A 27,493-nucleotide genomic window follows, 5' to 3' on the forward strand; every position below is an offset into this window, starting at 1 on the left:
TTTTTACCCCAGTTTTCTCCCGAATTTAGTGTTCCCAATTATTATCTGTATGCTTGGCATCGTTCAGCCAATTGTGCACTGCCCCCTGAACTGCAGATACAAATGCATCTTTATTGTTAATGCTGTACCTATTTGAGCCATGTGACAAAAATAGGTTCTGCTCTTAAGTAATAATGTGCATTAATAAATGTTTGTGTTTTAAGCAGAATGACCAATCATTTTCTAATTCTGTTTATCAACTCAACAAAGCCCTTTTTATTTTTTTTGTACATTAGAATTTATCTAACACCTCAATGTTTATAGCAAATGGAAAACCTTAAAGATTATTGTTTAGAGTAAAACTTACTGTGGCAGTGTAAAATATATTCTACATCTTTGGGGCGTTCTTTTCATGTTTAAAAATTCTGATTGTCTTAAAAAAAAAATGTCTAAAATTGCTATGTCTTTGTTCAGCTTTTAGTCGTAGTGAAATATAAAGTAAAAATTAAAAGCATTCGGTGAAAGAAAATGTTAATTTTATTGTGTTATGTCCCAGATCTGCTTCCGTTCCCGCTGGTACTCTGTACAATGAAAGAGGTTACCCTGCCGATTCACTAGCAGTTGCTGGACTCAGCTCTGCTTCAGGTTTGACTGCTCGTAGTCCTTCCCACAGAGTCTAGCTGCTACTCTGGTCTCTGCTTACAATGCTATTGCGAAGGCTGTCACAGCATGACAGTAGGCTCCCTCCAGTCTTAGGGCTGTGTTGTGTTAAGCCAGAAGCTTTTCAGGTCTGCATCCTTGCATATTGCTTCTTCAGTAGCTATAGGTCACTGATCTACCACCGTTCTTAGTGAACAGGGTTACCGTAACGGTAGTGTACCGTGCTCTGCACCGTACTGTATCGTGTACACCGTACTTTGTACCATGCACAGTACCAGGGGTACCGTGCTCTGTACACCCTACCATGTATAATGTACACTGTACCATACTGTGTGCACCATACCGTGTGTATTTTAGTGTTGCACAGTAATGTGCTTCATACACCGTACCGGTTGCACACTACCATGTGTACCATGCACTATACCGTACCAGGGGTACTGTGCCCTGTGCACCGTACAGTATGTACCATGCATTGTGCACCACATTGTATTCCGTGCACCACACCGTACCATTGACACTGTGTTTAATGTACATTGTAGCACCATCCCTGATCTATCAGCGGATCTGGTCAAAGTCATTTATCACGCCTGACACATTGCCAACATTGCTGCATGCGTTTTCAACAGTTTCCCTTGGGTACTAGTAATAGATGCTATACTGTCATTGCAGTTACAGTTTACAGGTTGTTTGCATTTAACACTAATCCTGATTTTTTGCTGAAAAACATCTCAGCATTCCACATTAACCAGATGGTGGAACTTGAGGCCATTCATCTGCCTCTTTTCCAGTCTGATAGAGAGCAACAGCTCCACACACTTTGCCCGGTGTGGGCACTAATGTATTAAGTGGGCACTAATGTATTAGGTGGACAGAACTCAAGATTGGAGGCAGTCTGAGCAGTTTTTTTTTTTTTTTTTTTTCTTAATCTGTTATGGGGCTAAGTCTCATGGGAAAGCTCTGTCTAAACAGAGGCTATCAAGATGGATTACAGATATGGTTAAAACTGCATATGAATGAGCCAACTTGCCCCCTACAAAGAAGCTCACTGCCCATTCCACTAGGAGCATGGCAACTTCATGGGCTTTATTCCAGGGCGCATCTGTCAGGGACATTTGCGATGCAGCAGTGTGGGCTACTCAGCATACTTTTACGTGGTTCTATCGGCTGAATGTCGTGGATCCACAAAACTCTGGGTTTGGAACAAGAGTGTTAAGGGCAGCCTCTATCTCGACCCTTACAACATATACATAGAGGTGAGTTCTCCCTCAATGTTATAGCCCTTTTTACTTGTACTGGGATCCTCATGGTAATGCGCAAGGTGGCCTTTGCCGATCCTTCCAGTTGGTCTGCAATATTGCCTTGTGACAGCTTTGGTATTTCTACCCATGAGGTAATAGTTACATTTCATACTTGATAGGGAGCGTTATGTGATTATCACAACCCTGGTTCCCTGAAATAGAAATGTAACCATTAACCTTCAAGGTCACTGCGTCTATATTGCAGCAGTCTTGAAGGAAAAATTATGACAATACTTGTGTCAGTGGTCATTTATACCCATGGGGGCGGGCACGGCTATGTCACAAGCACTACTTGCCTCTTTGATATATCTATTCAGGTTAGACAGTATTAAAGGATAAATACCCATGAGGTAATGGTTGCATTTCTATTTCAGGGAACGGTTTATGGCTTCCAACATCGTGCTGGTAGAATAGTCTTACTCAGTTTTCCTATGGTGAAGTGAGCTTTTAGGAAGTTAATGAGTGGAGCTTCATGGCTGCATTTCCTGTGTGTGGAGGTGGGGGGAGTGCATCTCTTCCTCCCCTCTCCATCGTGGCACTCCTCAGCCCCTTCACTTTTCTCTGTCTCACTCTGAGAGTTTATGCCCATTGTTTCATTACTTTTCCATACCTTGGAGAACTGGAGCCATGCGATAAACAGGCGCCAACACAAACCAATCCATCAACCAGTGCCTGACAGCGCACTGCATGCAGAGAAAGCTTCCCAGCCCTCCAGAAGGAACAGTCTGCCAAAGGTCCTACTCGCCCCCTATTTTTTGTTTCAGCTCCAAAACCATTAACATGTTACAACCTCTGGATCTGCAGCTTTCATTTTTGGCTAGAATCCTCAAAGATGTAGGAGCTTGCATGACTGTACAGCCAGGATGCACAGATTCTGGAAGGGTGTCTGTTTTGCCACTGTATACAAAGTAATCTTTAACCAGAGAGAGACTGCAATTGCCTCTACTTTATTTTAGCATGAAGTCTGGCAGAACTATAGTGTGCAGTCAGATTTCAAAGCATCCAGTTTTAGTGTGATTGCATTGGCCACGCTCAGTTTCAGTTTGGAATCACATGTAGGTACACCCATTTCATGCATTATTCCAGTAATAAAAACTGCCAATTTTGTGCATAGCTTTTATAACACTTTTCCAGTCAGCATATTCAATAACAAATTTTAAAAGATAGGTGTTTGACCAAGACAGAGGTTCGCTGATTGTAAAAATTAAACCAAAAACGTATTAGTTGGAGCACCTGTATCTCAGACTGCAACCAAAATGGAGAAATCAAGGTCCACTGTGCCACACATCTTAAAGGAATTGGCAACGTCCCAGAATACATCTGATGATTGGTTTATGTTCGCTCAGAAGTGAAGAAAGAGACTAAAAGAGACAGTGACATAATATGATGTTGTACTTGTTACAGAAACAACGAAAGAGCAACCCAAAACTTAGAAGTATGTTTCCGACCCTGCAGTGATGTTCAGTTTGTGTGTAGAAGCTCCTGGAGCCTTTACTATAACCTGTATAAATCCCAGTCTGACCTGCCTTCCTTGCTTTCTTCCACAGATGAGCTGAAAGCCCAGGTAGAACAGAGGAGAATGCAGAGGGCTGCCCATGGTGAGTTAAGCATCTGCATTGTACTGTAGCTTGGTTCATCAATCCCCAGTACTGTTATTATTTTCTTCTTGTGCACTCAGTGTGAAGAAGGTGACATGATGGTTTGTTGGTAGATATGGTAGGTGCTAGGTGGCACAAGTATTTCTAAAGAGGATGGCATCACTTTAAAGACTGATCCCTTTGAATCATCATAAATTGGTCAACTGAAAACACTCCTGCCAATTAAATGCCTACTATCAGAATGCCTATGTGACTGAGACTGACTTCCAACAGGGTGTGCAAAAAGTCTCAAGAGGTAACTGTGTGTTTGTTTAAGCCATGTAAAATTTAATGTAATAAGAGAACTGGAATAAATAAGGTTACATTTAATAGCTACTGTATACAAACACGGTATTAAAGCTAGTTCTGTAACATGAGAGTATGTAGCATCAGTATTTCCTGGTTAATACATGCTCAATATTGCATGTTTTAATTGCAGTCCATTACTTAAATGTGTCAGTAACATAGATTAAGGATTAATACTTAAGTATTTTAAAAGTTTAGTTTGTAGATTATTTCCCTGTATCTGTGCAGCCATCTATATCTGGCTGCATAGAGGCAATGTTGTACATTAAGTATAGCAAGTTTATAAAGATGAGCTTTATAAACCATTAGCCTTAGTTCTGTCATTATATTTTCCTTCAAGAACCAATGATGTTTAATTGAAAATATATAATTTATTTTCTGAAGAGTGAGACTCTCAGGATTGTATAAACACACTGTACAGTAGCACACCATCACCAAACTAATGTGAATGTTTCACTTTGAGTTTTAAAGTGGCCTTGAGTCTATACAAATGTGTAGATTTATACAAGTTCAGTCTAGCTAGCCATTAGCAGACCATAGCATTACCAACAATTGCCAGCTCAATGAGCTCAGAATACACATTACATGTTGTTTTTTGCTTGTATTTTGTGCTTCAGTTTCACCGCTCAGGAAATTATTAGAAGAAGAATTTTCCATTGTGGGAGTGCCCCCTTGTGGCTTCATTTTCTCTTCCTGGTTACTGTTTAAAATAATGGCTGCAAAGTCTTAGGAATTCCAGCGTAATATCTGTTATTCATTTGGTGTCCACTTTAAAAAAGGATGGTTCTTTCTTTCTTTCTTCCTTCCTTCCTTCCACAGCCTTGTATTAACTGAGTTTTTGTCTCCCTCTAGGAGTAATCAACAGCACTGTAGACCTGGCCGAACCTGACCCTGTAGAGGAAGAGCTACGAGTTCACATCGAGGAAGAGAAGAGGAGGTGAGCAGGCCCAGAACCCACACACCCACACACACAAACATCACAAGCATTCATTAGTTACTGAAGGTTCCCCCAAGGAAAAGTACACTGCTCAGGAGTTCACTGTGATCCTGACATATCATACAATTATATCATGATGGAGACAGGGTAAGTATTGTTGTTGTTTATTTCTTAGCAGACGCCCTTACCCAGGGCGATTTACAGTTGTATACAAAAAAATACATATCAAGAATTTCAGTACAATTAAAAGCAAGATACAAAATACAATGACTTCAGTCCTACATATTGAGTTAAGTGCAGGATTAAATACAGTAAAATAGGGAGCTGATAAGTGCAAGTTAAAGTGCATTAAAGGCGGTACTTTCACATTCAGGCTTTTGTAAAGAAAGAAAGAAAAAAGAAAGAAAGAAAGAAAGAAAGAACAAACTACAGGATAGCTCAATTTATTAGATGCAACAACTAAGATGAAAACAGGTGCAACTTAAATTCTGATTTCTCTTCACAGCTACAAAGCAACCTTTGGGCGTCTCAAAGGCCTGAAGACAGAGATTGAGCACTTGCAGCTCCTGCTGGAGCGGGCCAAGGTGAAGCTGCAGAGGGACTTTGAAGTGTGGTGGTCCGAAGAGGCTGCCAGGCTACAGGTATCCCCTTTCTGATCCCCCCCTCCCCTACTGCTCATGCAGACACACTGCTCAGCTCCACCTGTTCTCTCCAGAGACCAGAGAGCAGTAGACCAAACACAGGGAAGAAATGGAAGCTGTGTAGACGCACAGCATCTTAGCTTCACCTCCGGAGTAGAGTGATGTAACCCTGTCCGGGGGGTTTTAAAAGATTCTTTGATTTAGCTTTGGCTGTGCTGAACTTTATTGTAACAGCCCCAGTATGCTAGCACATGAAGGGTGCTTTATTATTGTAATGTCTACCAGGATACTGTTATAATCAAGATGGTTCATCTCCATGTGTTTCTCTTTGTTAAGTGCTAGGTATAGATCAAAAATATATATTTTGCTTCTACAGCCTTCATCTGGAATGTCACCTATAATTTACTGACATCTCTCCGATCAGACATTGAGAATTACTAACTTTCAAAAGCATCTTTATTTTGCTTTTTCTTGAAAGTAAACTGAACAATATTCTACCATCCATGGAAACATCTGAGCAGAAGTTTTTTATCTGCTGCAGGGGTGCTCAATGTATGGGAATTTAAGTTAAAAAACCATGGTCCTCAGGCTTGTTATTCCCAGTAACTCCCTTCCACAGTGCTTTAACAACTTCCTTCCACACTGCACTCTAACCACTGGGCTCTTCAAACCTTCTGCCTTCCACACTACAGCCCAGCACCTTTTTCTAACCACTGAGCTACTCAAACCCACTATCTTCAACACTGGAGCCCATCATTCTAACCACTGAAGGTACAGTGGTCCCCAAAAATAAGCAGTTTCTGTAAATCTTAAAGAAATGCTGACCTGTTCAAATCCACTGCTTTCCACACCACAGCCCAATGCTTTCTCAAACCACTGACTGTTCAAACTCACTGCTTTCCACACTGCAGCCCGGTGCTTCTTCAAACCACTGACCTGTTCGAACCCACTACGTTCCAAACCGGTAGCCCGGTACTTTCTCAAACCACTGCTCTGTTCACAACCACTGCTTTCCACACTAAAGCCCACTACTTGAAGCGGATCACGTTAATTGTGATATTTGAAGGAATACTTTTAATTCCTAACGGTAGACACGGCACCTGCAGCCAAGCCTGGAACCTGAGCCTGGAGCTGCCTGGCCTCTGTGCAGTTCTGTACATACGGCTTATTGTCAGTCAGCTCTTATGTGTCGGCAGCTCTGGTTTCATTGCCAAGTTCTTGCCGCAGAGGGCCGTCAGTCCAGGACACGCTTTTGGGAAAAGACAAAAACAGAAGATATTTATCATGATCATTTCCCCAGATTGTGTTCTTGTTGATACATCAAACACTGCCAACAAGTGAAGGAAACTGAAGGAAATAAAAAAAGACAGGTAAATAGATTTCTTGTTTAATAGCAATGAAGAGCAACGAGGGGATTGCATCTCCAAATCCCTGCAAGAACTGTCTTACTAAGGAATTCTGATTTGAGGAGATAACCATTCAGACTATAATCCTGTTTGTTTATTCATTTATTAATTAATGTGTTTACCTATTGTAAGATCATAAGACTCCTTCCTGGTGAAGGCGTGGAGTGTATTGCACTGTATAACAGTTTAAGAAATTTATAAAACCAATTAAAATTTTTTGTTCTCCATATTGTTACTGCACATTTATTTTCAGACAGGAAAAAGTTCTTAAATGAGAAATAAAATCAGATGTTAAACACAGCACATTATACATTGTCTCAAGTTGTTTATTATCAATTTGTGTATTTTTTTAAAATTTATTTTATTTTAAATGAGTTTAAAAGCCTTGAGAATTTGGACTTCAGTTACCTGTGCTGTCACCATAAGAAGTACGACAATAGACTTTTGACAGATTGAAAGCTTCCATTTGAGCCCTCGTGCATACATTTTTCACCCCAGTGATAACCAGCTCTGCTGTTACTGTTTGTCCAGTCTGTTAGAGAGCCGATTCATTAAGGGCATGTGTGGGCATCTTTTGATGGTCTGTGCACAGCAGTGTGTGAAGTAAAGCATTTAAACAAAATTGCAATAAAAAATAATTTTTAAATAATTTAAATGAATCACTTCATTGCCCTGTGTTGTTACCTGGAAACTGACATTGAAAAGTCTAATTGAAAAAGATTTGCATGCTTCTTTGTGTTACTACAGCCACAGGAGGAACGGTCAGGAAGAGGTGCATCCGAAAATGCCTTGAGGACCCCTCCTGTGTCTAATACAAAGTCTCAGGAAAGTAATCACAAAACCAGGTAAGGAGTCACTGGTTTGTTATAGATTTATATATATACCCCCCTACACTGAGTGGGGTGTGTGTTTACACTACAACCTAACTTGCTTCCAATTTCTTATTCTTACTATGATTGGCTGCAAAGACAACAGGGCTAACAAGTGATTGGATAATGTTTTTTGGGTGGGTTTTTATTGTGCACAGTTTCCTAGTAACTGTAATATTACTTGTGTAATAGAAAATAAAAAAAGGGCTAGTCGTTAGTATCTCAGAGTCAAGGAGCCCGAATGTTCAAGTTCGAGTCCCGAGTCACACAAGGTCGAGTCCGAGTCTTTTGTGGCCATGACTCGAGTCCCAGTCATGAAAATGCCGAATCAAGTCCGACTTGAGTCTGAGTCCCGCTTTGTAGTTTTCCATAAACTTAACGAAAAACTGACAAAATTTGAAAAATTGAAATTTTAAAAGATCTAAATGACTTACATATAGTTTAAAAAACATGTCTCAATCCTAAAATTCTAAGTGATGCAAAACTTTTGGTCATAGCTGTACATCAACACATAAAACTGTAACTTTGTATCCCTGATAGGGGAAATGAGCTGCTTCTCTGTATGTTGGTATCAGAAGAGGGGTGATGATTTTATTACAGCTTTTTACAGTACTGATCACTAGTCTTCAGGTTTTCCAATGGTAAAAACAGCAAAAGCAGTCTCGGGACACTACTTAAATATCTGAAAGCTCATCAATATAATTACCTCAGAGAAACATAAATACATTCTAATGTTACATGAGCTAAAGCACAGGTATACAGCTCTGTAAAAATACTGTCAGGTTCATTTCTTTAACACTTTATCACATGCATAGTTGAAAAGATCTAGCTTTAACTGTTTTTTAAAATTACATTTAAAGTATATTTTCTAGTATGACAACAAACACTTGCATGTGTAGTGTGGAGAGAAAAAAAGATAATAATCTGTTCTCTTAAGAATTAAGTTTATTTTATAGTTTTTTTTTTTTTTTTTTTTTTTTTTTTTTAAATCAAATCATTAATGCTGGTGCCTCACCTAATAAATGAACTGCCGTGTTCATCCTGCTCATGCAGAGTTGCCGTTCTTGACAGCGGACCACTATAAGAAGCTCTGCAATGGCATTTGCACTCCCGCTGGCTCGAGAGGGTCACCTCACAGCACCACAGTCAGGCTGCACTCTCGTCTCCAGGGTATGGTAGCTTGGCAGCCTCCGCTACTTAGGTTAGCCAGGTAAAAAGAAGGGATTGGCGAGACAGAGGGAGTGGAAGTCAAGTCTGTTCACGACTTTCAAAATGAGCACAGGTAGAAATGATTATTGGGAAAAGGCTCAAAGAAATCAGGCACACAGAATCAAGAGGTGACCCTCACAGATCTGTGAGCAAGTATTACATGGACCACAATACTTTATCTTTTTTTTAAATATAATTTTCCATAATATCATTTTATTTACCAGTTTCACAGAACAGCGCGTTTATTCATATAAAAACATCAATAAATAGGCCTACTTTCTTTCTGTGCTCAAATATACATGCATACCACTTCCTTAGCAACGGAGGCAGAAGCTAAACAGAGAACTCCCCATCGTGATGCCTGAAGTTTGATTTTTACATTCACAGTACGTGCATTGGTTCTTCAGGACTTGTAGTGTTGAAGTTGACTGTTAGTACGTTTCATTAAAATATCTTTGCATATTTCATTTCTATGGCTGGAGAAAAACTGATAATGAACATCAGAAATGCAACAAAACTTGGACCAAAATATATTGCTTTGTGGAAGACACTGGATTAAATATCTGTTTAATTTGTAAGGGAACTGTTGCAGTGCCAAAGGAATTTAAGTTAAAGAGGCATTACGACACAAAGCATTCAAGTTTTAATGAGTACACGGGAAAACTGCGAGATCTTAAGACAACAGCTGTCTGCCCAGCAAGATGTCTTCCAAAAGACACAGAAAGAAACTAAAAGTGCAACTGAGGTAAGCTATGAATAGCTTATTTTACTGCTAAGACATTTCGACCATTTACTGATGGGGATTTTATGAAAGACTGTTCGTTAGTAGCATGCGAAATACTCTGTCCCGCTCAAGCTCTGAACTTTAAGCAAGTCAGTTTGAATCGTATGACAGTGTGGTGGTGTGTGTCAGAACTGAGAGAAGACGTTTAATATCAGTTGAATATTGTGGCACAAAAAGCTTGTATACTTCTCCTTGGCAGTGGACGAGACAACTGATTGTTCGGACACAGCTCAGATGGCAATATTTGTGCATGGTGTGACAAATGAGTTTGAGTCTTATGAATAATTTTTTGGATTGGCATCACTTTGTGGGCGAACCACAGGTATTGATCTGCTTAACATTCTCCAAGATAAGGTTGAGAGTGGGTTTCTAATGGGCAAAACTGGCAGGCATTGCAACAAATTGTACACCTTCAATGAAAGGCGAGAGAAATTAAATGATTGCACATATCAAGCAATATCTGAGTGATAGGGAGGAACAGCTCCTCCACTATCACTGTATTATTCACCAGCAAAATCTGTGCGGAAAAGATCTTGGCTTGAGCATGTAATTCATTTTGTGGTCTCCACAGTGAACTTTATCAAATCTTGTGGACTCAACCACCGTCAATTTTAAGTTTTTTTTTTTTTTTAAAGAAGAAATGTATGCTGATTATGGTGATCGCTTAATCAGTTTCGCTTAAGGTGATCACTTAAGTCAGGTGGCTCGGTAGAGGTAAAGTTTTGAAAAAGGCTTTAGGTGCTGCTGGCAGAGATCAGAGCTTTTCTGACAGAGAAAGAATGACCTGTAACCTCACTGGATGATGCGATGTGGCTCTGTGATCTTGCGTTCCTTACTGACCTTACCGCCCATCTGAATGTCTTGCTTCAAGGAAAGGAACAACTTGTCTCTGACCTCGCCAACCGAATCACAACATTTGAAACTAAACTGAAGCTATTCCATGTGCAATTGGAAGGAGGTGACCTCTCTCAATTTCTTACCTGCCAGCAGATGTTTTCTGATCATAACTCGTGCCCTATTCTGAAGTCGTGGAGAGGCCTCAGCATTCATTTCAGCAACGATTATCAGACCTTCTGAGGTATAAAGACAAAATTAAGTTGCTGGCCCATTTTCAGCTGATCAACAAGCTGTAGAATCAAGTATCCAACTTGAACTTCTCGACCTGCAATGCTGTGACTCGCTTTGCAGCAAATTCTGTGAGGAAATCTCCTCAGTTTCTACAATTATCTGCATTCTGATAAATTTCTAAAAATGCGATAGAGGGCCATGAAGTTTGCTAGTCTGTTTGAAAGCACTTTCCTTTGTGAAACATCAAAAATACAACCTGGCATTCCTAAAGTGGTATCCCAGAAGCAGTGCAACATAAAAAAGGGTTATGTTCAGGGTTTTAAAGTTTATTGTAAACAATATAACAGTAACAATGATACTGTCATGATTATAAAGGATGCCGTGAATCAGTACAACCAAACCTGATCTAATTTAAGAGAACTGGCAGTTCTGAAACTGCAAAACCCAAGGGTGCATGCATTCAGATTGGATTCTCCCAGTCAAGCTGTTAATAGCATGTTCAGCTGCTGCCCCCATGGGGACTGCAGTGTAATAGCAAGGGATTTGGAAAAAATATATCCTATTGCTAAAGCACCTTCCCTCATTTTCTGTTATTTGGTGTTGCAGGGAGTTTGATTTCAGTCTTTCTGCTGTCCCTTCTGCTTCAGACCTCAGGTTAGTCCTTCAATGTAATACAGTCACAAGCTCTACTGCTAGCTATGAACAGCTGTTGCTCTAGATATCTAGATGTCTTGCTTATGTGCTGTGGATAACCCTAAAATTGAAAATGACGGAGAGTGGGTGTATAGCAAGGTAATTGCCATTGAAACTAGTATTTTTTTTACAGAAGCTTCAATCCGAGTCATGCTCCTACATCCAGACAGTCATCTGCGAGAAGCTGTTTGGAGAGTCACACGGCATCGACTTCCAGTCTCAGGTAATGCTGCCACACATTACCACAGATACAGTATAATACAAACGAGTATCACAAATAATCATGAGTCAATGCGCATGTGCACAAAGCTGAATTCTGAAACATACCAGAAAATTCAAAACTTGCAAAATCAGGGGGTTACACACGAGAGAGAGAATGGGAATTTCTTCTACCAGTGACACGCTAGCAAACAGCAGGCTGCTGTTGTGACTGACTGATCAGGGCTTTAAGCTAGTGAGAAGGAAAATTCCACTGCTTCTCAATGCTCACAGCACTGTACCTCAACCAGGGAGCATCAGCTGCATTATCTAAAACCTGCTGGATACACTATAAAAACAATGAAGTAGGGGCCACAGTGTCTAGTATTTCCACATTACCTGAACCTGTACAGAATCCCAGGTAGGACCTGATCCATATGAAAACATGTACAGACAAAAATATACAGACAATAATCTCAGAAACAAACCACACATAAATATATACCAGAACACACCCCAGTGTAAGACTGCCATTGTTATATGTATACGTCAGGGGCCCTGGATGTAAAAATCTAATATTGAAAATAGCATATCCATGCATACCCACCCAGATTAACCTGCATGTAACATGACCTTAAAGAATAACATTCAGAGCATGCAGATAAACTATTATTTTATTCGCACAGTATATATTGATAAGTGGCACATAGATAAGTGGCACACATACATATAAATTACTAAAAGCCTTTCAATTATTTTTAGTTGCTTACATCACTTTGACAGCCAAACCTGACTTTTCGTCTAACAGCAAGCTGTTTGTGCTCGACAGCCCATGATTGTGAGTTCATTTTACTTGCAGTTGCAGCTGTTAATAGACTATGCAAAGATGTGAAAGAGGCTGGAGATACACCTGCTCCTTCCTTGGGGGCTCCCTGAGTCTTAACACCATTGTGAGATTGCGTCTTCCCCTTTGATCTTGGATAAAACCCTTATAACAGTGTATTTTTAGAATGGTGATTGTGTTTGGGATCTCAGGAGTCTTGACAGTGTTGCGCGACAGCTTCATGAGATGTAAGATGTTCCTTGTGTTGTAGAGCTCCTGGAAAGCTTGTCTCCCCCATTCCTTTGACCGGTGACCAACAGACCGACGCAGACATCCTGGCTTTCATCCACGCCAGACAGAGCCTTCTGCAGAGGAAAGGTAATGAAATACACTCATAGGGTTTCCTGTGTGTAATGGGTGAGTGTGTCTGACAACTTCCAACACAAAACCATAGTATCAGAGTACAACTAAAGAAACCGATCTGAAACATCTTCTTCGTAGTAAGACAGGCAAAAACTGGCACAAACTTTAATTAAAAGTGGGAAAACTTTTCCAAAATGTGTGGCTGGTACTGTCAACCATTAACCACTTCAACTCCACATGTAAAAACCCAGGTACTAGATTTTGAAAATAATAATAATAATAATAATAATAATAATAATAATAATAATAATAATAATAATAATAATAATATTTTCAAACCAGTAATTGGTATAAAATATTAACATATGATGAACAAAACACAAATAAAACTTTTCTTTTTTTTTAATAATGAAAACAAAAACGTTGCTAATAGCAATAATAATAATCCGTAAACAGTAATTATCAAATAACTATCAAACAACATCAAAACATGTGACATTATCGACTTGCTCTGTGCCGTTTATTGAAATATCCAACACAACAGAATCTGGGGTTGCCTTCGCAGCCTCTGCACATTTTCGTTGCTTCCCATGTGTTGGAGGGATAGTCACAAATGCGTGTACACAGCTACTTTACGCAGGCATTGTGATGGATCTGGCTGCCGCTGATGCCTGTACCTAGTGCTGTGTTTTGAAATTATGTTGTCACAGCACTGTTATTTTAAACCAAACAGCTTCCCTCCTTCAGCTCGCTTACCTGTAAAGCAGCTGTATGCTCTTTTGTTTGTACAGTTTGAACTGTTCTTGGCTCCACATCCTCTTCATCATCATCGCTGAGTGATAAGTCAGCATCACTGTAATTATATAAACACACTGCACAAAAAAAGAGTAAAACACAAAGGGTGTGTTCCTAAACTCAACGATCAGGGCTATTGACGTTACGTTTGGCTCAATGCTGACTCAACAAACTCACCGACTCTTAAGAGTGTAGCTAGCGAACTGCGCTCTTTGAGGGAAACAGACTCGGGGAGACCAGGTGGGATTCAAAATTGACTCTCTTAATTACTGACCAAAATAAAATGAATAAACAGCGAATCCCTATTTGGGCCACGGTTCATGTCAAAAATAATAAAAACTATCTCGTCACTCCCTAATCTTTCACTTGGTTTTTCCGTCTTTCTCTCACTCGCTTCTTCTTTCTATTCTTCTCAGGCACTCGCAGACACAGGTTCTTCGTTCCTGTTTCTCAGGGTAGACCCTCTCTTTCAGCCTCTATCCCCCCGTCCCGTCCAGTCATTGCCAGGGTTGTTACAATATATACTGTATATTAGACTTGTAACAATCACGATAATAATCGAATTATTTATCTATTGGGACCCCACGATAACAAATCGCTAATATTTTAATGAAATCGAATATCCCATGAAATTAAAAACGTGTCTTGTATATATTCACTTACTGTCAATAACGTAATCTATGTTCTTTCTTCTAAAAATTACTGAGGATATGCGTCTGTGAACAAGTGCAGGATGATGATGATGCAGAGATCAAGAGTAACCTACTTTATTAATGTATTTTATACATATTACTTTGTTTTAAATCAGTACTAACTGTAGCCATCAGTCTTGACCGAAACTAATAATTTTTAACATTACTGCGTTTTAACGTGTCGGTGCCGCTGTTTTATCAATGAGCTCAGTTCAGCCGATTTCTGGTTTAGAAAACTCCTCTCTGGAGACGCTGGCAGAAGTGGCGTGCGAAGGGGAACGCAGCTGCGTCATAACACTAGCTATCTTTCCATTAAACTTTTTTTTTTTTTTTTTTTTTTTTATAACTTATGCGAATGCAAAAAAAAAAAAAAACTTGACAGCTGTGATGGAAACAAGCAAAATTCAGTTAATTCATGCAAGCAAACAAAAACAAAAATATGTTCGATACGGATGGATAAAATGTATTCTGTATGCACAAATGCAATAGAAATACTTTACTCGCGAATTTTATGAGCTGGCGCATACTTCTTTCAGTCAGGGTGGAATTTACGTGGTCAACGCAGCACGTCTCTACCGGGAGTGGGCACCTAATTAAAACTTAATGGCACATTTCATATGTCAGTCAAATCTACAGCTATGGCAAAAAGTTTAGCATATCATTTTAGGACTGAGACATCATTTTAAAAAAGAAGAACAAAAATCTGCATGAGCATAATTTAGATCTTTTATTTAACACCATCAAATAAACTACAACATGTTATATTGGACTTTATGATGCAACGTTGGTTAATTCTGTATGGTGCTGGAAAACGTTTCAGCACAAATATAATTGTGGTAATTCATCTTAAATAACACATCATATGCAGGGGTCGGCACACTCAAGTTACATGACGGACATTACAACATACTGCTCACTAGGACATGATTATATATTTTGTCCGTTAGTGCACATTTTTCTGTAGTGGATCATCATTTTGTTAATTTTCCAAACAACTGAATATAGCTGCAATTATATTTTCTGCATTACAGCCACTGGATGTTTCTATTAGGTTCAAAAACGATGGTAAACAGTATGTTGACTCGTGTCAATTTGATCAGTGCTTTCAGCACGCATTCTGCACACACAGGGTAGATCTAAGGCTGATTTACACTGCTATCTTTGGAAGGCAGAGGAATTTGAATAAACTGTTGTGGCTGTTTCTTTAAAGACCCTACCTGTTGTAAATTGTAACAGCTTTTGCCAAACTGTAGGCAAGACAGAGCTCATTCTGTCTGTCTTTTTGGTACAAGTTTACAAATAACGACATACATCTGACCCTCCTGTTTCTTTCGCTTCTCTTACAAACATATTTTCTGCAGCAGACATGTTTAATATTTTTGACACCACTGCTTGACATGATGGCCATTCAAAAACAAAATATTCATTTTCCCAAGCAGGATTGAAATATCTTTTAGGTTTCGGTTTACAAAAATATAAATGTAAAGTGTCGGCCCCATGTTTCATGAGCTGAAATAAAAGATCCCAGAAATTTTCCATATGCACAAAAAGCTTATTTCTCTCAAATTTTGTGCACAAATTTGTTTACATCCCTGTTAGTGAGCATTTCTCCTTTGCCAAGATAATCCATCCACCTGGCAGGTGTGGCATATCAAGAAGCTGATTAAACAGCATAATCATTACACAGGTGCACCTTGTGCTGGGGACAATAAAAGGCCACTCTAAAATGTTGAGTTTTGTCACAGAACACAATGCCACAGATGTCTCAAGTTTTGAGGGAGATGGCAATTGGCATGCTGACTGCAGGAATGTCCACCAGACCTGTTGCCAGATAATTGAATGTTAATTTCTCTACCATAAATCACCTCCAACGTCGTTTTAGAGAATTGGGCAGTACGTCCAACTGGCCTCACAACTGCAGACCACATGTAACCATGCCAGCCCAGGACCTCCACATCTGCCTTCTTCACCTGTGGGATCGTCTGAGACCAGCCACTGAAACTGTCAGAAACCATCTCAGGAAGCTCATCTGCGTGCGCCTCGTCCTCACCAGGGTCTTGACCTGACTGCAGGTCGCCGTCGTAACTGACTTCAGTGGGCAAATGCTCACCTTCGATGGCCACTGGCACGCTGGAGAAGTGTGCTCTTCACGGATGAATCCCGGTTTCAACTGTACCGGGCAGATGGCAGACAGTGTATATGGCATTGTGTGGGCGTGCGGTTTGCTGATGTCAACGTTGTGAACAGAGTGCCCCATGGTGGTGGTGGTGTTATGGTATGGGCAGTCACATGCTACGGTCAACAAACACAATTGCATTTTATCGATGGCAATTTGAATGCACAGAATTGTTGCATGTTGCGTTTATGTTTTTGTTCAGCATATATCATGTCAGGGATTATGTGCATAACAAGCTAGTCAGTTTTGTGGAGGATAAAGCAAGTCATTCCACTATGTTCTTTTTGACAGTGTCTTAGAATGTGACTCACAGGTTAGACATTAATTGTGTCTGAACCATTTTCTGTAACTGTATACAAGGGATGACTAAAAAAGAAGAAAATCTGCCTAGTCTGCAATGTATGCAAACCTATGTGGTTACAAGAAAACCATGAAACAGTAACCTGCTTCCTCTCAAGCTATGCTATGTAGTTATACATACAATTAATGCCATTCTCTGTGTTTATTAATGTCAATGTTGTTTTGTTGCAGGGGGGTCTGCTAAGAAATAAAAGTTGCGGACCTACTTACTGAACAGACATTAGAATACCTATCTGTACTACACTGCCATACTATCCAAACCTTCTGCACTAGAAGATCTAGAAAACTAGAAAGAGTCGATGGAGGAGGATAGTAGGAGGGAGGCTGGCAAGACCAGAGAGACAAGACTACAGAAATACTGCAGCTTCCAGAAAAACGGTTTCATGGAGAGAAGAGGACCAATCCATTGCACAGACACTTACACATCTTTTCCACATCGAAGTGCAGTGTTGTCAAAACAGACATTCCCTGCAACCATCCTAGGTCCCTAGGTTAAGTGCAATTCCCACAGCAATGTTTGTCAGTGTATGACCCTTAGATGCCCCTGAGGAGTAAGAATATTGTGTGTTTTAAGGACCTTAGACGCACCATCATCCCTGTGGAGGTCATCAGATGGAAAAGCGGGGCAAATTGAGCTGTTCTAAAGTAAAGCCAGTACACACTATGCCTGGAACAGACCAAGAGAGGTAGTCCTGGAACCAACAAACAGACATGCCATTGTTTGGTCCTGTGGTCCGAGAAGCTATAAATGAATGTAGTAAAGCAGACCAAATGGCAACAAACACAAAATCCTTATCTACAGATCGTATAATATCGCATTGCATTGAAATGGTAAAAGGAAAAAGGTTAGATTATTCCAAGTCGATTAAAGGATTATCAGTCTTTTTTCAGATGTATAGCCTTTGTGTGAGTTCCTAACCCTTTTCCTTGCAAGCTAACACAATACCCTGCTTTGAATAAGATAATAACTTATGTTGGGGAATCAACGAATCATTGAAAAACAAAGAACCAATGTCTTTTTTTATTATTATTTTCAAGGTATCTAGAGTGTCATCAATAAAATGCCACTTATATTGTATTTTGTTCAAATAAAAACATTTTTGTGACCTGACTAACTTTTTTTGCTGGCAGAAAAAAATTAATTAATTTTGCATTATTGAACACATGGTTCATAGACAAAAGAAACAATACAGAAGTTCAGCCCCAGACTTGCTCCATGCTTTTAGCTCTGGCCACCCCTACAGTACCTTTTAGCCCATTACCCCTAACAACCTTACTGCAATAACTTGAATACATTTTCACAAAACAACCTGACAGTATAAAGCCAGACACAACAAAGGTCCAGACCTTAGTTTAAAAGTAGAATCACAAGTTGCTAAGTGTGTTAAATCCAATACCGCTGTTTTATTGAATTACGTCAATAAACTACATTTCCATGGCAACTGTAATTGGGATACTTCATACCGCCTGTACAGGTAGTTTCTTACCTGTTTAATATCCATTATGTGTGTTCTTTGTTGTTCCTGCATAGATCGTTATTAACCAGGTTTAGTAACTAATGTCCTTCATCAACCACTTCAATTTCTGAAGTGTGATGTCTGCTCCCTCTGTGCTTGTGGGAACAAAGAGTAACTGTAGAAAATCACAGTTTCAGAGTTCACAGGGATTACAGATACACATCCCTAGTGATCATTTTCCAAACCACCACACTTCACCTTTTAAAGTGGTAGAAAAGGGACATTTATAATAAGCTTGTTAAAAAATGACATACACAGAAATAGCAATAGAGAATAGGATATGAAAACAGGTAGTTGTAATAAAGCATCCTTGTAAGATAATAAAATGATTAGGGAATATTTAACTTCAATTCTATACATGGTTGCTCAAGCCTGGTGCAGTCGATTGCCAGCATAATATAGGAGATGACTGGCATGAATTCCCAGTTATGCTAATTTCATATGTTTTAGGGTGCAAACTTGACTAGTGTAAAATGAATTACATTTTATCTTTTACTGCCAAGTGACTGAAAAGTCTAAGCTAAAGCAATTAATTATCAGATCACCAAACATGAGATATGTACATGCAGCTATAAATGTGTTTTGAAATGGAAAAAGTGACAAGTCTCAACATTTGCTTTACAGTGTGTGTGTGCTACTGATGTTTTCCCCTGTAATACAGACACTTGGCAGTCCTAATGAGTTAAGAAAATAAGTTATTAAATCAATCAGCCTTGGAGGATATGGCTGAGAGGGGACAGAGATAACTTTTAAATCTGCTGAGGGTATCCCTTAGTGACACACTTTCTGCCAGTCCTCAGCTCTAACCACTAGGACACACTGTCTCACAGACCATTGAATCTAACTAATTTGGGCATACTGCCTCAAATCATTTAGTTAACCAATTAGACTACACTGCCTCCTAGTGCCATAGCTCGCTCTGACTTTAAATAGACTGGAACCAGCGGTGGATACTCAACCAATCCTGTGGAGTCCACATGAATTCTGAATTACGCTGCGCATTAGCTACTTGTTTGTCTGGTTACCTTTTCAACACACACACACATATGCACAGCAGGCATACACACAAAATTATATAAAGTGTAATTTCTACACGTTTTACTACTTAGAATTTATATTTGTGTGTGTGTGTTTCTGTTTGTGGAACATACATTTCATTAACACTAGAACTGCCTTTTACAATACATGTTTTTATTTTGAATATAACCTACTATATATATATATATATATATATATATATATATATATATATATATATATAATATAATTATTTATTTGTGATAAAAAAACCCACTGTTTGTGACTGGGGGTTTATTATATTATTATTATTATTATTATTATTATTATTATTATTATTATTATTATTATTATTCATGGTGTATTTAATTTTTATAGACAACTGTATTAGTCCCCCCATCCCCCCAGATAAGCATTTCTTTGTATTGTGATATTCTGTAACAATTGTAAGTCGCCCTGAATAATTGTGCCTGCTAATAAATAAATAATAATAATTTCAAGTGGTTATCCTGGATAGCAAAACTTTTTAAATTAGTAAGTAAATGTTCCTACCAAAAATAGCTTGCCTATATTGACAGATATTTGTATCTGAGATTAAACCCTGACCCCCAGGCACCAAGCACGAACACTTCCACATTTGGCTATAAGGGATAAAAACTATTAACGCACAAGCTGCTCCTGTTCAGTAAAATATTAACCAGAGTTCTGATGTCTTGAGCTGCCTTCCTTATTAGGAGGCTGGGAAGGTTGTGTGTACAGAGAGCACAGGAGCCCTCTGCCATCAAGAAACAGCCCTGTACTTCACTGGGATGAGGGAGAAGAGGATTGGAGGATGCAGGGAATATCTTACACTGTAAGTGCACGGTACAGAACGTTCAGAAGATTCACCTGCCTGAATCTCTTCCTTGTTCTGCAAAACAGTTTCTTGGATCCAGTTTGCAGGCTGCAAGAACAGATGAAATAATTTTTGGGGTTGTTCCATAGCCCATCTGAAGAAGAAGAAGAAGAAGAAGAAGAAGAAGAAGAAGAAGGTCCATCTATCCCCGTTTTTTTTTTCTTTATCTCAACTCGTTTTGTTCTTGGCTCAGAAGGTGGTCACGATTGCTCGTGTTCTTCCACCTGCAGAGCATTACCATTAACCCATCACCCAAACACCTTAATCAGCCATCAGGACACATACTGTATTGGGGGCCATGTCCCAGTTCACAGCAGGCAGTGTGCGGGCGAGCTGGAGGAGACTGCTGGTGCTTGGCTACTTGCTGTACCTGCTGTTTGGTGCCACCATCTTCCAAGCGCTGGAGAAGCAGGCAGAGAGCCAGACACGAGACCACTTCCAGCTTGAGAAGCTCAAGTTCCTGAAGAACTACACCTGCTTGGATAGACCAGCCCTGGAGAAGCTTGTAGAGGTACGGGGGGTGGTCAGCTGTGCAGGGTGGAGTTTGGGTTAGAAAGAGGATTAATGCTGTTCCTTCTACTTTTGGAAATATGTATTTTTAAAGATTCTAGTGGACTGTCATAATAGTTTAGAGTCCACCATGGCCGACTTGTTGGACCAGATTCCATGTGATTGCTCTTCCAGGTATCAAAATTGTTTTGGGGGGTTAAATGATTAATACCTTTAATATAGGGCTTCCCAACCCTTGTCCTGGGGACCCCGTGTGTCTTCTGGTTTTCCAACTGATATCTCAATTACTTAATGAAACCCTTATTTGAACTAATAATTTGTTTAATTAGACCTTTTTAGTTGTTTTCAGCTCTTAAACAGTTGGAGATTTCAAGTTAGCTATAACATTTTATAAGTAACTTGAAATCGGCAACTTTTTTAGGAGCTGAGAATAGTTGCTGGCAGGGGCAGATTTAAGCCCTTTCCTGCCCACCTTACATTCCCACACACACTATATATATATATATATATATATATATATATATATATATATATATATATATATATATATAAAGGGCTTTCACCCTATAAACAGCAACAATGCTGTGCTCCAAAACACTTAACAAAGGCATTATAACAAATCTTTATAACAAGGCATGTCTTTAAGACATACAGTGCTAGATTCTCAAAACTATTTACTCTAAATCATGATTAGGACATTTTAATTAATGTGTACTATTCACACAGCTGTTCTGGACCGTCATTAACATGTTCGCTATAGCCTAGAGCAGTTTTACAGTTAAACCTTTGTGAAGAGGACCGATGTTAGTCTTCATACCAATATGTTTTACTCAAACAGTAATAATAAGCAATACAATCAAATATGTTACATCCATCAGAGATGAATACACACACTGTGCAATAAAACACAACTGGAGATAAAATAAATTCATTGCAACTTGTTAGCTAAAACAAGTTAATTGAAATCAATGCAGCTATTCCAATACCGGCCCATGTATATGTTTGTCCTTGTAAAATTATACCATCTGATCATGCCACTTGAAGATTCGGGCACTGCCATCAAACCGTCAAAGTGTATTACATATTAGGGAATACTTAAAGGAATGTAATAAATGTGGTGATTGTCAAGACAAGTCTCTACCATACCATAGTGTTGACGTTCATATTCAGTGTTCAATGTGGTACACAACTTTTAATAGCTATATCCATTCTAATGGGGTTTTAACAGTAAAAGGTGGAGATCACATGCACTAAAACGTTATACTAACATGATAATGTTATACAATTTGATTAAATTAATGTATCTGTTTACTGTATTTGATTGGAGAAATATACTTTCAGTGCTACAAAATTTTACTTAAATTGAAATACCAAGTTTACCAAGATGTTTGTGTCTTTCATTTATGAGGCTTGTGTAATTAACGGAATGTATTAGATGTGTAAGAGCATTACCCACGAATTGCTTAAGTGCTGAACTGTGTCTCTGTCTCTTTCAGGTTATCCTGGATGCCTGGGAGAAAGGAGTGAACCCATGTGGGAATTCCACAAACCCCAGCAACTGGGACTTCAGCAGTTCCTTTTTCTTTGCTGGCACTGTCGTCACAACCGTTGGCAAGTCTTTCCTTACTGCAAAGTAAAAAATCTCGCTCTCAAAAAAAAAAAAAAGCAATATTTCTTTGTCTAAATCTTATTCATCATTTTTAGATGTAGTTTAGAATAGATCCTAAAACTAATGTGAAATCCTTTCTTTTTCCTTTCCTCGCTGGCTCCAGTTAGGTTGAATCAGCGAGTTAATAAGTAACTTGTTTCTGTACAAGGAAGTTCTCATCACTAGTCTGCTAATGCACCACGTGATACGTGATGAGGCGTTGGAATCCTGCTCACCTGTTTTCCTGATGTTGTTTCAGGCTATGGGAACCTGTCCCCCAGCACAGTGAGTGGGCAGGTATTCTGTGTGTTCTACGCTCTCTTAGGGATCCCCTTGAACCTGGCCTTCTTTAACCAGCTGGGCAAGGGGCTGACCACACACCTTGGCTGGCTGAAGAGGAGTGTGCAGACCCCAGGGCATCATGGGGTATGTGCCCAGCTGCTCCTCTTTCTTTTTCTTTCATGAAAATAGGATAGAAGTTGGAGGCTGTACAGTCTAGAGATTCTTAAAATTGTACGGATATTGACAAGGCACTGTAGAACTTGTTATATATTGAGTTTTAAGACCACATTTACAGTGGGGTTCAACATTTTATCCACACTAAAAACATGCCAATTGTTGTCAGCTTAATACAGCCTCCACATTATGCAATCTTTATTTACTCACTAGGATTGCTTTCGTTGCAAACAGCTAAAACATATCCAGTACAGAAGTTTATCGTGAATTTAATCAAGCAGATTATTATGCTTTTCCCTTTTGCTTTATCACAATTTTATTGTATTTTATATGTAAATCCTGGTTATCTACTGGCACCTAGGTACAATACAAAAGAACCAGACTCTTCTACACGTGTCGTTATAGAACTTTTAACCTCATCTCACCAGAAAGGATCAGAATCCGTAACAGAAGTGCAACATTGCCTGTTACGTATGCTACTATAAGTGCTGAATCTCAGTAAATCTGTCCAGTAGTAAATTTCTTCTAAAAATACATTCAAAACCATTACTCAGAACAGTCATTCTGATCCTGTGAAGGCCCCAGTACTGTTGACCTTTGAGTTCCTGTGCCCCTTCTACAGCAGACACTGAAGATGCTGACCGTGTCCTTCTTCCTAATATTGGGGACCCTGCTGTTCCTGGTCTTTCCCCCGGTATTATTTAGCTATGTGGAGGGCTGGACATATGGAGAGGGATTCTACTACGCCTTCATCACACTCAGCACCATTGGCTTCGGGGATTACGTTGTAGGTATGTTTTTTCTTCTGCTGGGGCTGGGGGACAGGAGGGGGCAGAGGCTGGACTGTGAGTGCTGGAAGGCAGGGATACAAGTAAAGACCTTGAGGCTGTTCTCTGAATCAGTGCGAAAGCACTACGCAGCCTAGATACGATTGTAGATCTCAACAATAGGGTAGCGTTGACTTTTTTAACTTCACGTTAAAAAAAAAACTATAAACAAGCTATGATAGTACCCCTTAGGACAGCAGTCATTCAATACCCTTCCCCATAGTTCAAAATCCTTTTTTTGCAAGATCACATGACCTTACCGCTGGGCTGACTGTTTGCTGATAGAGCTCCTGTCGCCACTTCGTTATTTCATATATAATTGAACAGCTTACGCTCTTTATATTATTTTCTGATTCTTTTTTTATATAAAAATTGTTTGCCTACCATTTTTGGATGGCTACTTCCCCTCAATCCACACTGGAGGGAAAGCGTATGAAGAGATCACTGGGCCCCATGATTGGGACATCCGCTTCGCAGAGGTTGCACGCACTTTTCCGCAGTTCAGGAAGGAATTGACGCAGCTTTGTGGCCTGTGATTTAATACGTAACTGAAACAGCTACTATCCTCAATGCTCTTAAACATGAGGATTTTGATATTGCGTCCTCTATGAAACAATTGCCAGTCAGGATATCACCAGAGCTTATCTTCAACAAAAGAAAAACAAAATCAATTAGTGCAACGCTCATTGATGCTGTGCAGAATAAGGTGGCGGTCCATGAGGACAGAAATTGTCACTGTGACATCAGACTAGTGGGGCTTTTTGAAGGGGCTGAAGGCGGTGATCAAAGATATTTTAGTTTTAATGGTTTATTGTATCTTGTTGTAATATTCTTGTTTTTGACTTGAAATTAATTATGCTGCATTTCTGTATTGTGATATTCATTTTGAACAACTCTGTATAATCAATCAATCAATCTTTATTTTATATAGCGCCTTTCATAGTGGAACACCATCACAAAGCGCTTTACAAAATGTAGTAAATACAAGAAAATCCATAATACTTCAAGTAGAGAAATGCATAATTTGTGATAGTGAAGAGAAAAAAAAGCATAATACATTATATACAGTGGAAACTACATAATATATGATATTAGCATAACAGATGTACACTAAATACAGTGAAATACAGTATAAAAAGTCAGTTAAAGTTAAATTCTGCAGGAACACTGGTCGTGTGTCGTTGCTCCCCCCCCCCCACCCCCTTGCTAGCAAGTACATACTTTTCAATGGGTTAACATTTTTCCAAAAGCTCTTGATAAGACATCCTTTCTGTGCAATTAACTGGGCATTGTAAAAATCAATAGGTAAATAGCCACACACGTTACCATCTTTACAGCCCCCAGATAATGTCTTTGGTGAAATGATATTATTTTTGGACTTCTACCAAACTGGGCTGGATTTTAACTAGCAACTTTCATATTGTCCGAATGGGTTGATCTGAATGTGCCACTGGGCTTTATCTGCAGGAACAGACCCGGAGAAGCACTACATCTCAGTGTACCGCAGCCTGACTGGAGTGTGGATCATCTTCGGGCTGGCCTGGCTGGCAATGCTGTGTAACCTGAGGGCCGGTCTGATGGAGAGGCTTTTTCAACTCAAGCAAAGCTTGAGCGAGCCCTGTACAGTTGGGCCACAGGAAGGAAAGGAGGGTGACGTCCTGGACCAGAGAGCCATGCAGAGACCAATCTGAGAGGGCGTCACTGTAGCCGAGTGCCCGTCCCGAGGGAGCTGAGGCATGGTCTGCCTCTCCATGGTCTGGAAGCCACTGAAGGGGTCATCAAACAAAACAAAACAAAAAAAACCTATGTATCTAAAAATCCCATCCAAGTAATGAAGACCATTGAACTTATTATTTATCAATACAATTCCATCAATGCAGAGATTCTGTCTCATTAAAAGTAAAACTCCAATCAGACTATACAAACCACCAGACACCTTAAATATTGTTGTGTACAGGAACCTTTATATAAGCCAAACTAATACTTATTAGACAATGGCGCCAGGAACTGATGACCAATTGGACCTTTAGTGGCAATGGTAATATTAGGTGCCAAAGGAATTGACTTGTGGCTATATGAACCGAATTATTTTTATTGAAAAGGAAATATCACGTAAAAACATGACTGAATTTTTTGTATGAAATTATCCCTTAGCTTATCCATATTTGGATGGTCTTACACTCAAAAAGTATGAACAATATGAGCATGACATTCAATAACTGCACCTGTTTGATACTGGCAATACCATTCAGACTAGCTTATCTCCCTAGACAATTACTATAATTTGGTAGGAATGCAAAAACTAGTTTTAATCTGGATCACCGTTATTTTGTGGGCAGTATCTTTTTCAAAATAAATAGCACTCAAGAATATATATATATATATTTACTTAATAATCAGGGCCTGCTCAAGGTGAGCCGAGGCACTAAACTTCAGAGATGAAAAATGAAAAATCTAAGTTTCAATTAAAAATAAAAAAATAATCATTCCCAAAATCTATGTGGGCAGTACGTGTTGTGTCTAGAAAGCAGCTAATAGTTTATGTCACATGACTGACACGGTGCTACTGTGATTGGCTCAGTCTTCTGCTTGATGTGTGTGAAGAAGGCATTGTGAGAGTTTACAGGTAGGCCTATAGGTATAAGTCAATCATATGTACTGGAATATTAGTATTAGAAAATATGTTTTTGTTGTTTGATGTATTTAAAATAAAGACTTTATTTGCAGGAATAAATAATACATAGTGTTTATTGGTTATGCTTGCTAGCCAGCTGTGTATCATTAGTTAATTGTACAAAGCTAGTAGAAGCTAGGCTATTGCTTTAGTTTCTGGTAATATTGTATGTATAAAGGAAACCCCAATTTATTTGTTAGGTTTTAGAAAATCTTCACAATGTCTGGACGTGTTAATGCCCACGCAATCGATCTTAGCGATCTCAATGCATCACAAGCATTTCAAGCTGTCTGATCTCAGTACATTTGGGTTGTGCATTACTACAGTATTTCTATTTTTCATACATTTTGTTTATAGTAACATACAGTACTTCAAGACGTCTGGCTATGTGAATAGATATCTCGGCTGCCTCTACACAGCTAGGGTAACTATATGACTCCATGTTTACTGGAACCATTTGGAACAGATCCTATACGTAACGCACCCAAGACATCTGCATACTGAACTGTATATCCATTTAACTGTACTGCCTGTTGTCCCTTAACTTACAGTAAAGCAAAACCAGCATAAAATACAGAAAATTACATTCAGGATATTGAGAACGATACCAAACCCGTAAAAAGCAATTTTCCACATGCTGTTGTGATTGGAAAAACAAAGAAACATCCTCTTTGTGTACGTATGTGTGCAAGGCACTTTAATCAATAATCTGCGGGAGCAACGAGGAAGGGAATATCTTGAATCAACACCCTGAACCAATTAATCATCCCTTTGGATGTCTCGTCAGACAGGAACATATCGTTTTAATGACTCTAATGTAGACTATATAGATAATGCAGTGTTTTTACTATGGCTACTTAAACTCTTAGCTGTTAGTGAAAATAAAATTGTCTTGCAGAGCTCACATCCTGATAAGCCATTATTAGGGTTATTTTTCAGACAGTATGTTCTGTTTTTCTAAAATCAGGTACCACAGTGTGAATGGAGATCAGGCTTCCATCATCTAAGGTACAAAAGTTCTTCAGAACAAAGCTCATCCCATTTATTTTAAGAAA

The 27,493-nt window shown here is 39.2% G+C and overlaps 2 protein-coding genes across 2 annotated transcripts in view; both read left to right on the forward strand.

Moving 5' to 3' along the window:
* kif6 (kinesin family member 6) overlaps nucleotides 1–18,622 on the forward strand; it is a 105,068-nt gene extending 86,446 nt beyond the window's left edge. Inside the window, exons 16-23 of the mRNA XM_041251136.1 lie at nucleotides 3,485–3,535; nucleotides 4,733–4,817; nucleotides 5,323–5,458; nucleotides 7,612–7,709; nucleotides 11,401–11,448; nucleotides 11,621–11,710; nucleotides 12,780–12,886; nucleotides 17,066–18,622. Coding sequence (XP_041107070.1) covers nucleotides 3,485–3,535; nucleotides 4,733–4,817; nucleotides 5,323–5,458; nucleotides 7,612–7,709; nucleotides 11,401–11,448; nucleotides 11,621–11,710; nucleotides 12,780–12,886; nucleotides 17,066–17,085 — 635 coding nt within the window. The 3' untranslated portion in view covers nucleotides 17,086–18,622. The remainder of the gene's footprint in view (nucleotides 1–3,484; nucleotides 3,536–4,732; nucleotides 4,818–5,322; nucleotides 5,459–7,611; nucleotides 7,710–11,400; nucleotides 11,449–11,620; nucleotides 11,711–12,779; nucleotides 12,887–17,065) is intronic.
* Nucleotides 18,623–20,621: 1,999 nt separating this feature from the next.
* On the forward strand, nucleotides 20,622–25,524 carry LOC121315329 (potassium channel subfamily K member 16-like). The gene is made up of 5 exons (XM_041249362.1): nucleotides 20,622–20,834; nucleotides 22,330–22,444; nucleotides 22,741–22,907; nucleotides 23,560–23,728; nucleotides 25,232–25,524. The coding sequence occupies exons 1-5, from the start codon at nucleotides 20,622–20,624 to the stop codon at nucleotides 25,453–25,455; spliced, it is 888 nt and encodes a 295-aa protein (XP_041105296.1). The 3' UTR covers nucleotides 25,456–25,524.
* Nucleotides 25,525–27,493: the final 1,969 nt, after the last annotated feature.

Source organism: Polyodon spathula, chromosome 5 (genome assembly GCF_017654505.1).
Source record: "Polyodon spathula isolate WHYD16114869_AA chromosome 5, ASM1765450v1, whole genome shotgun sequence".
NCBI classification, from domain to species: domain Eukaryota; kingdom Metazoa; phylum Chordata; class Actinopteri; order Acipenseriformes; family Polyodontidae; genus Polyodon; species Polyodon spathula.

What these genes read in the sequence shown, in the direction of transcription:
- LOC121315329 (XM_041249362.1), top strand. Translation starts at nt 20,622, where the DNA reads ATGTCCCAGTTCACAGCAGGCAGTGTGCGGGCGAGCTGGAGGAGACTG. An exon ending in CCCTGGAGAAGCTTGTAGAG is followed by an intron (nt 20,835 to 22,329) that starts GTACGGGGGGTG and finishes TGTCTCTTTCAG; the next exon opens with GTTATCCTGGATGCCTGGGA. An exon ending in AGACCCCAGGGCATCATGGG is followed by an intron (nt 22,908 to 23,559) that starts GTATGTGCCCAG and finishes CCCCTTCTACAG; the next exon opens with CAGACACTGAAGATGCTGAC.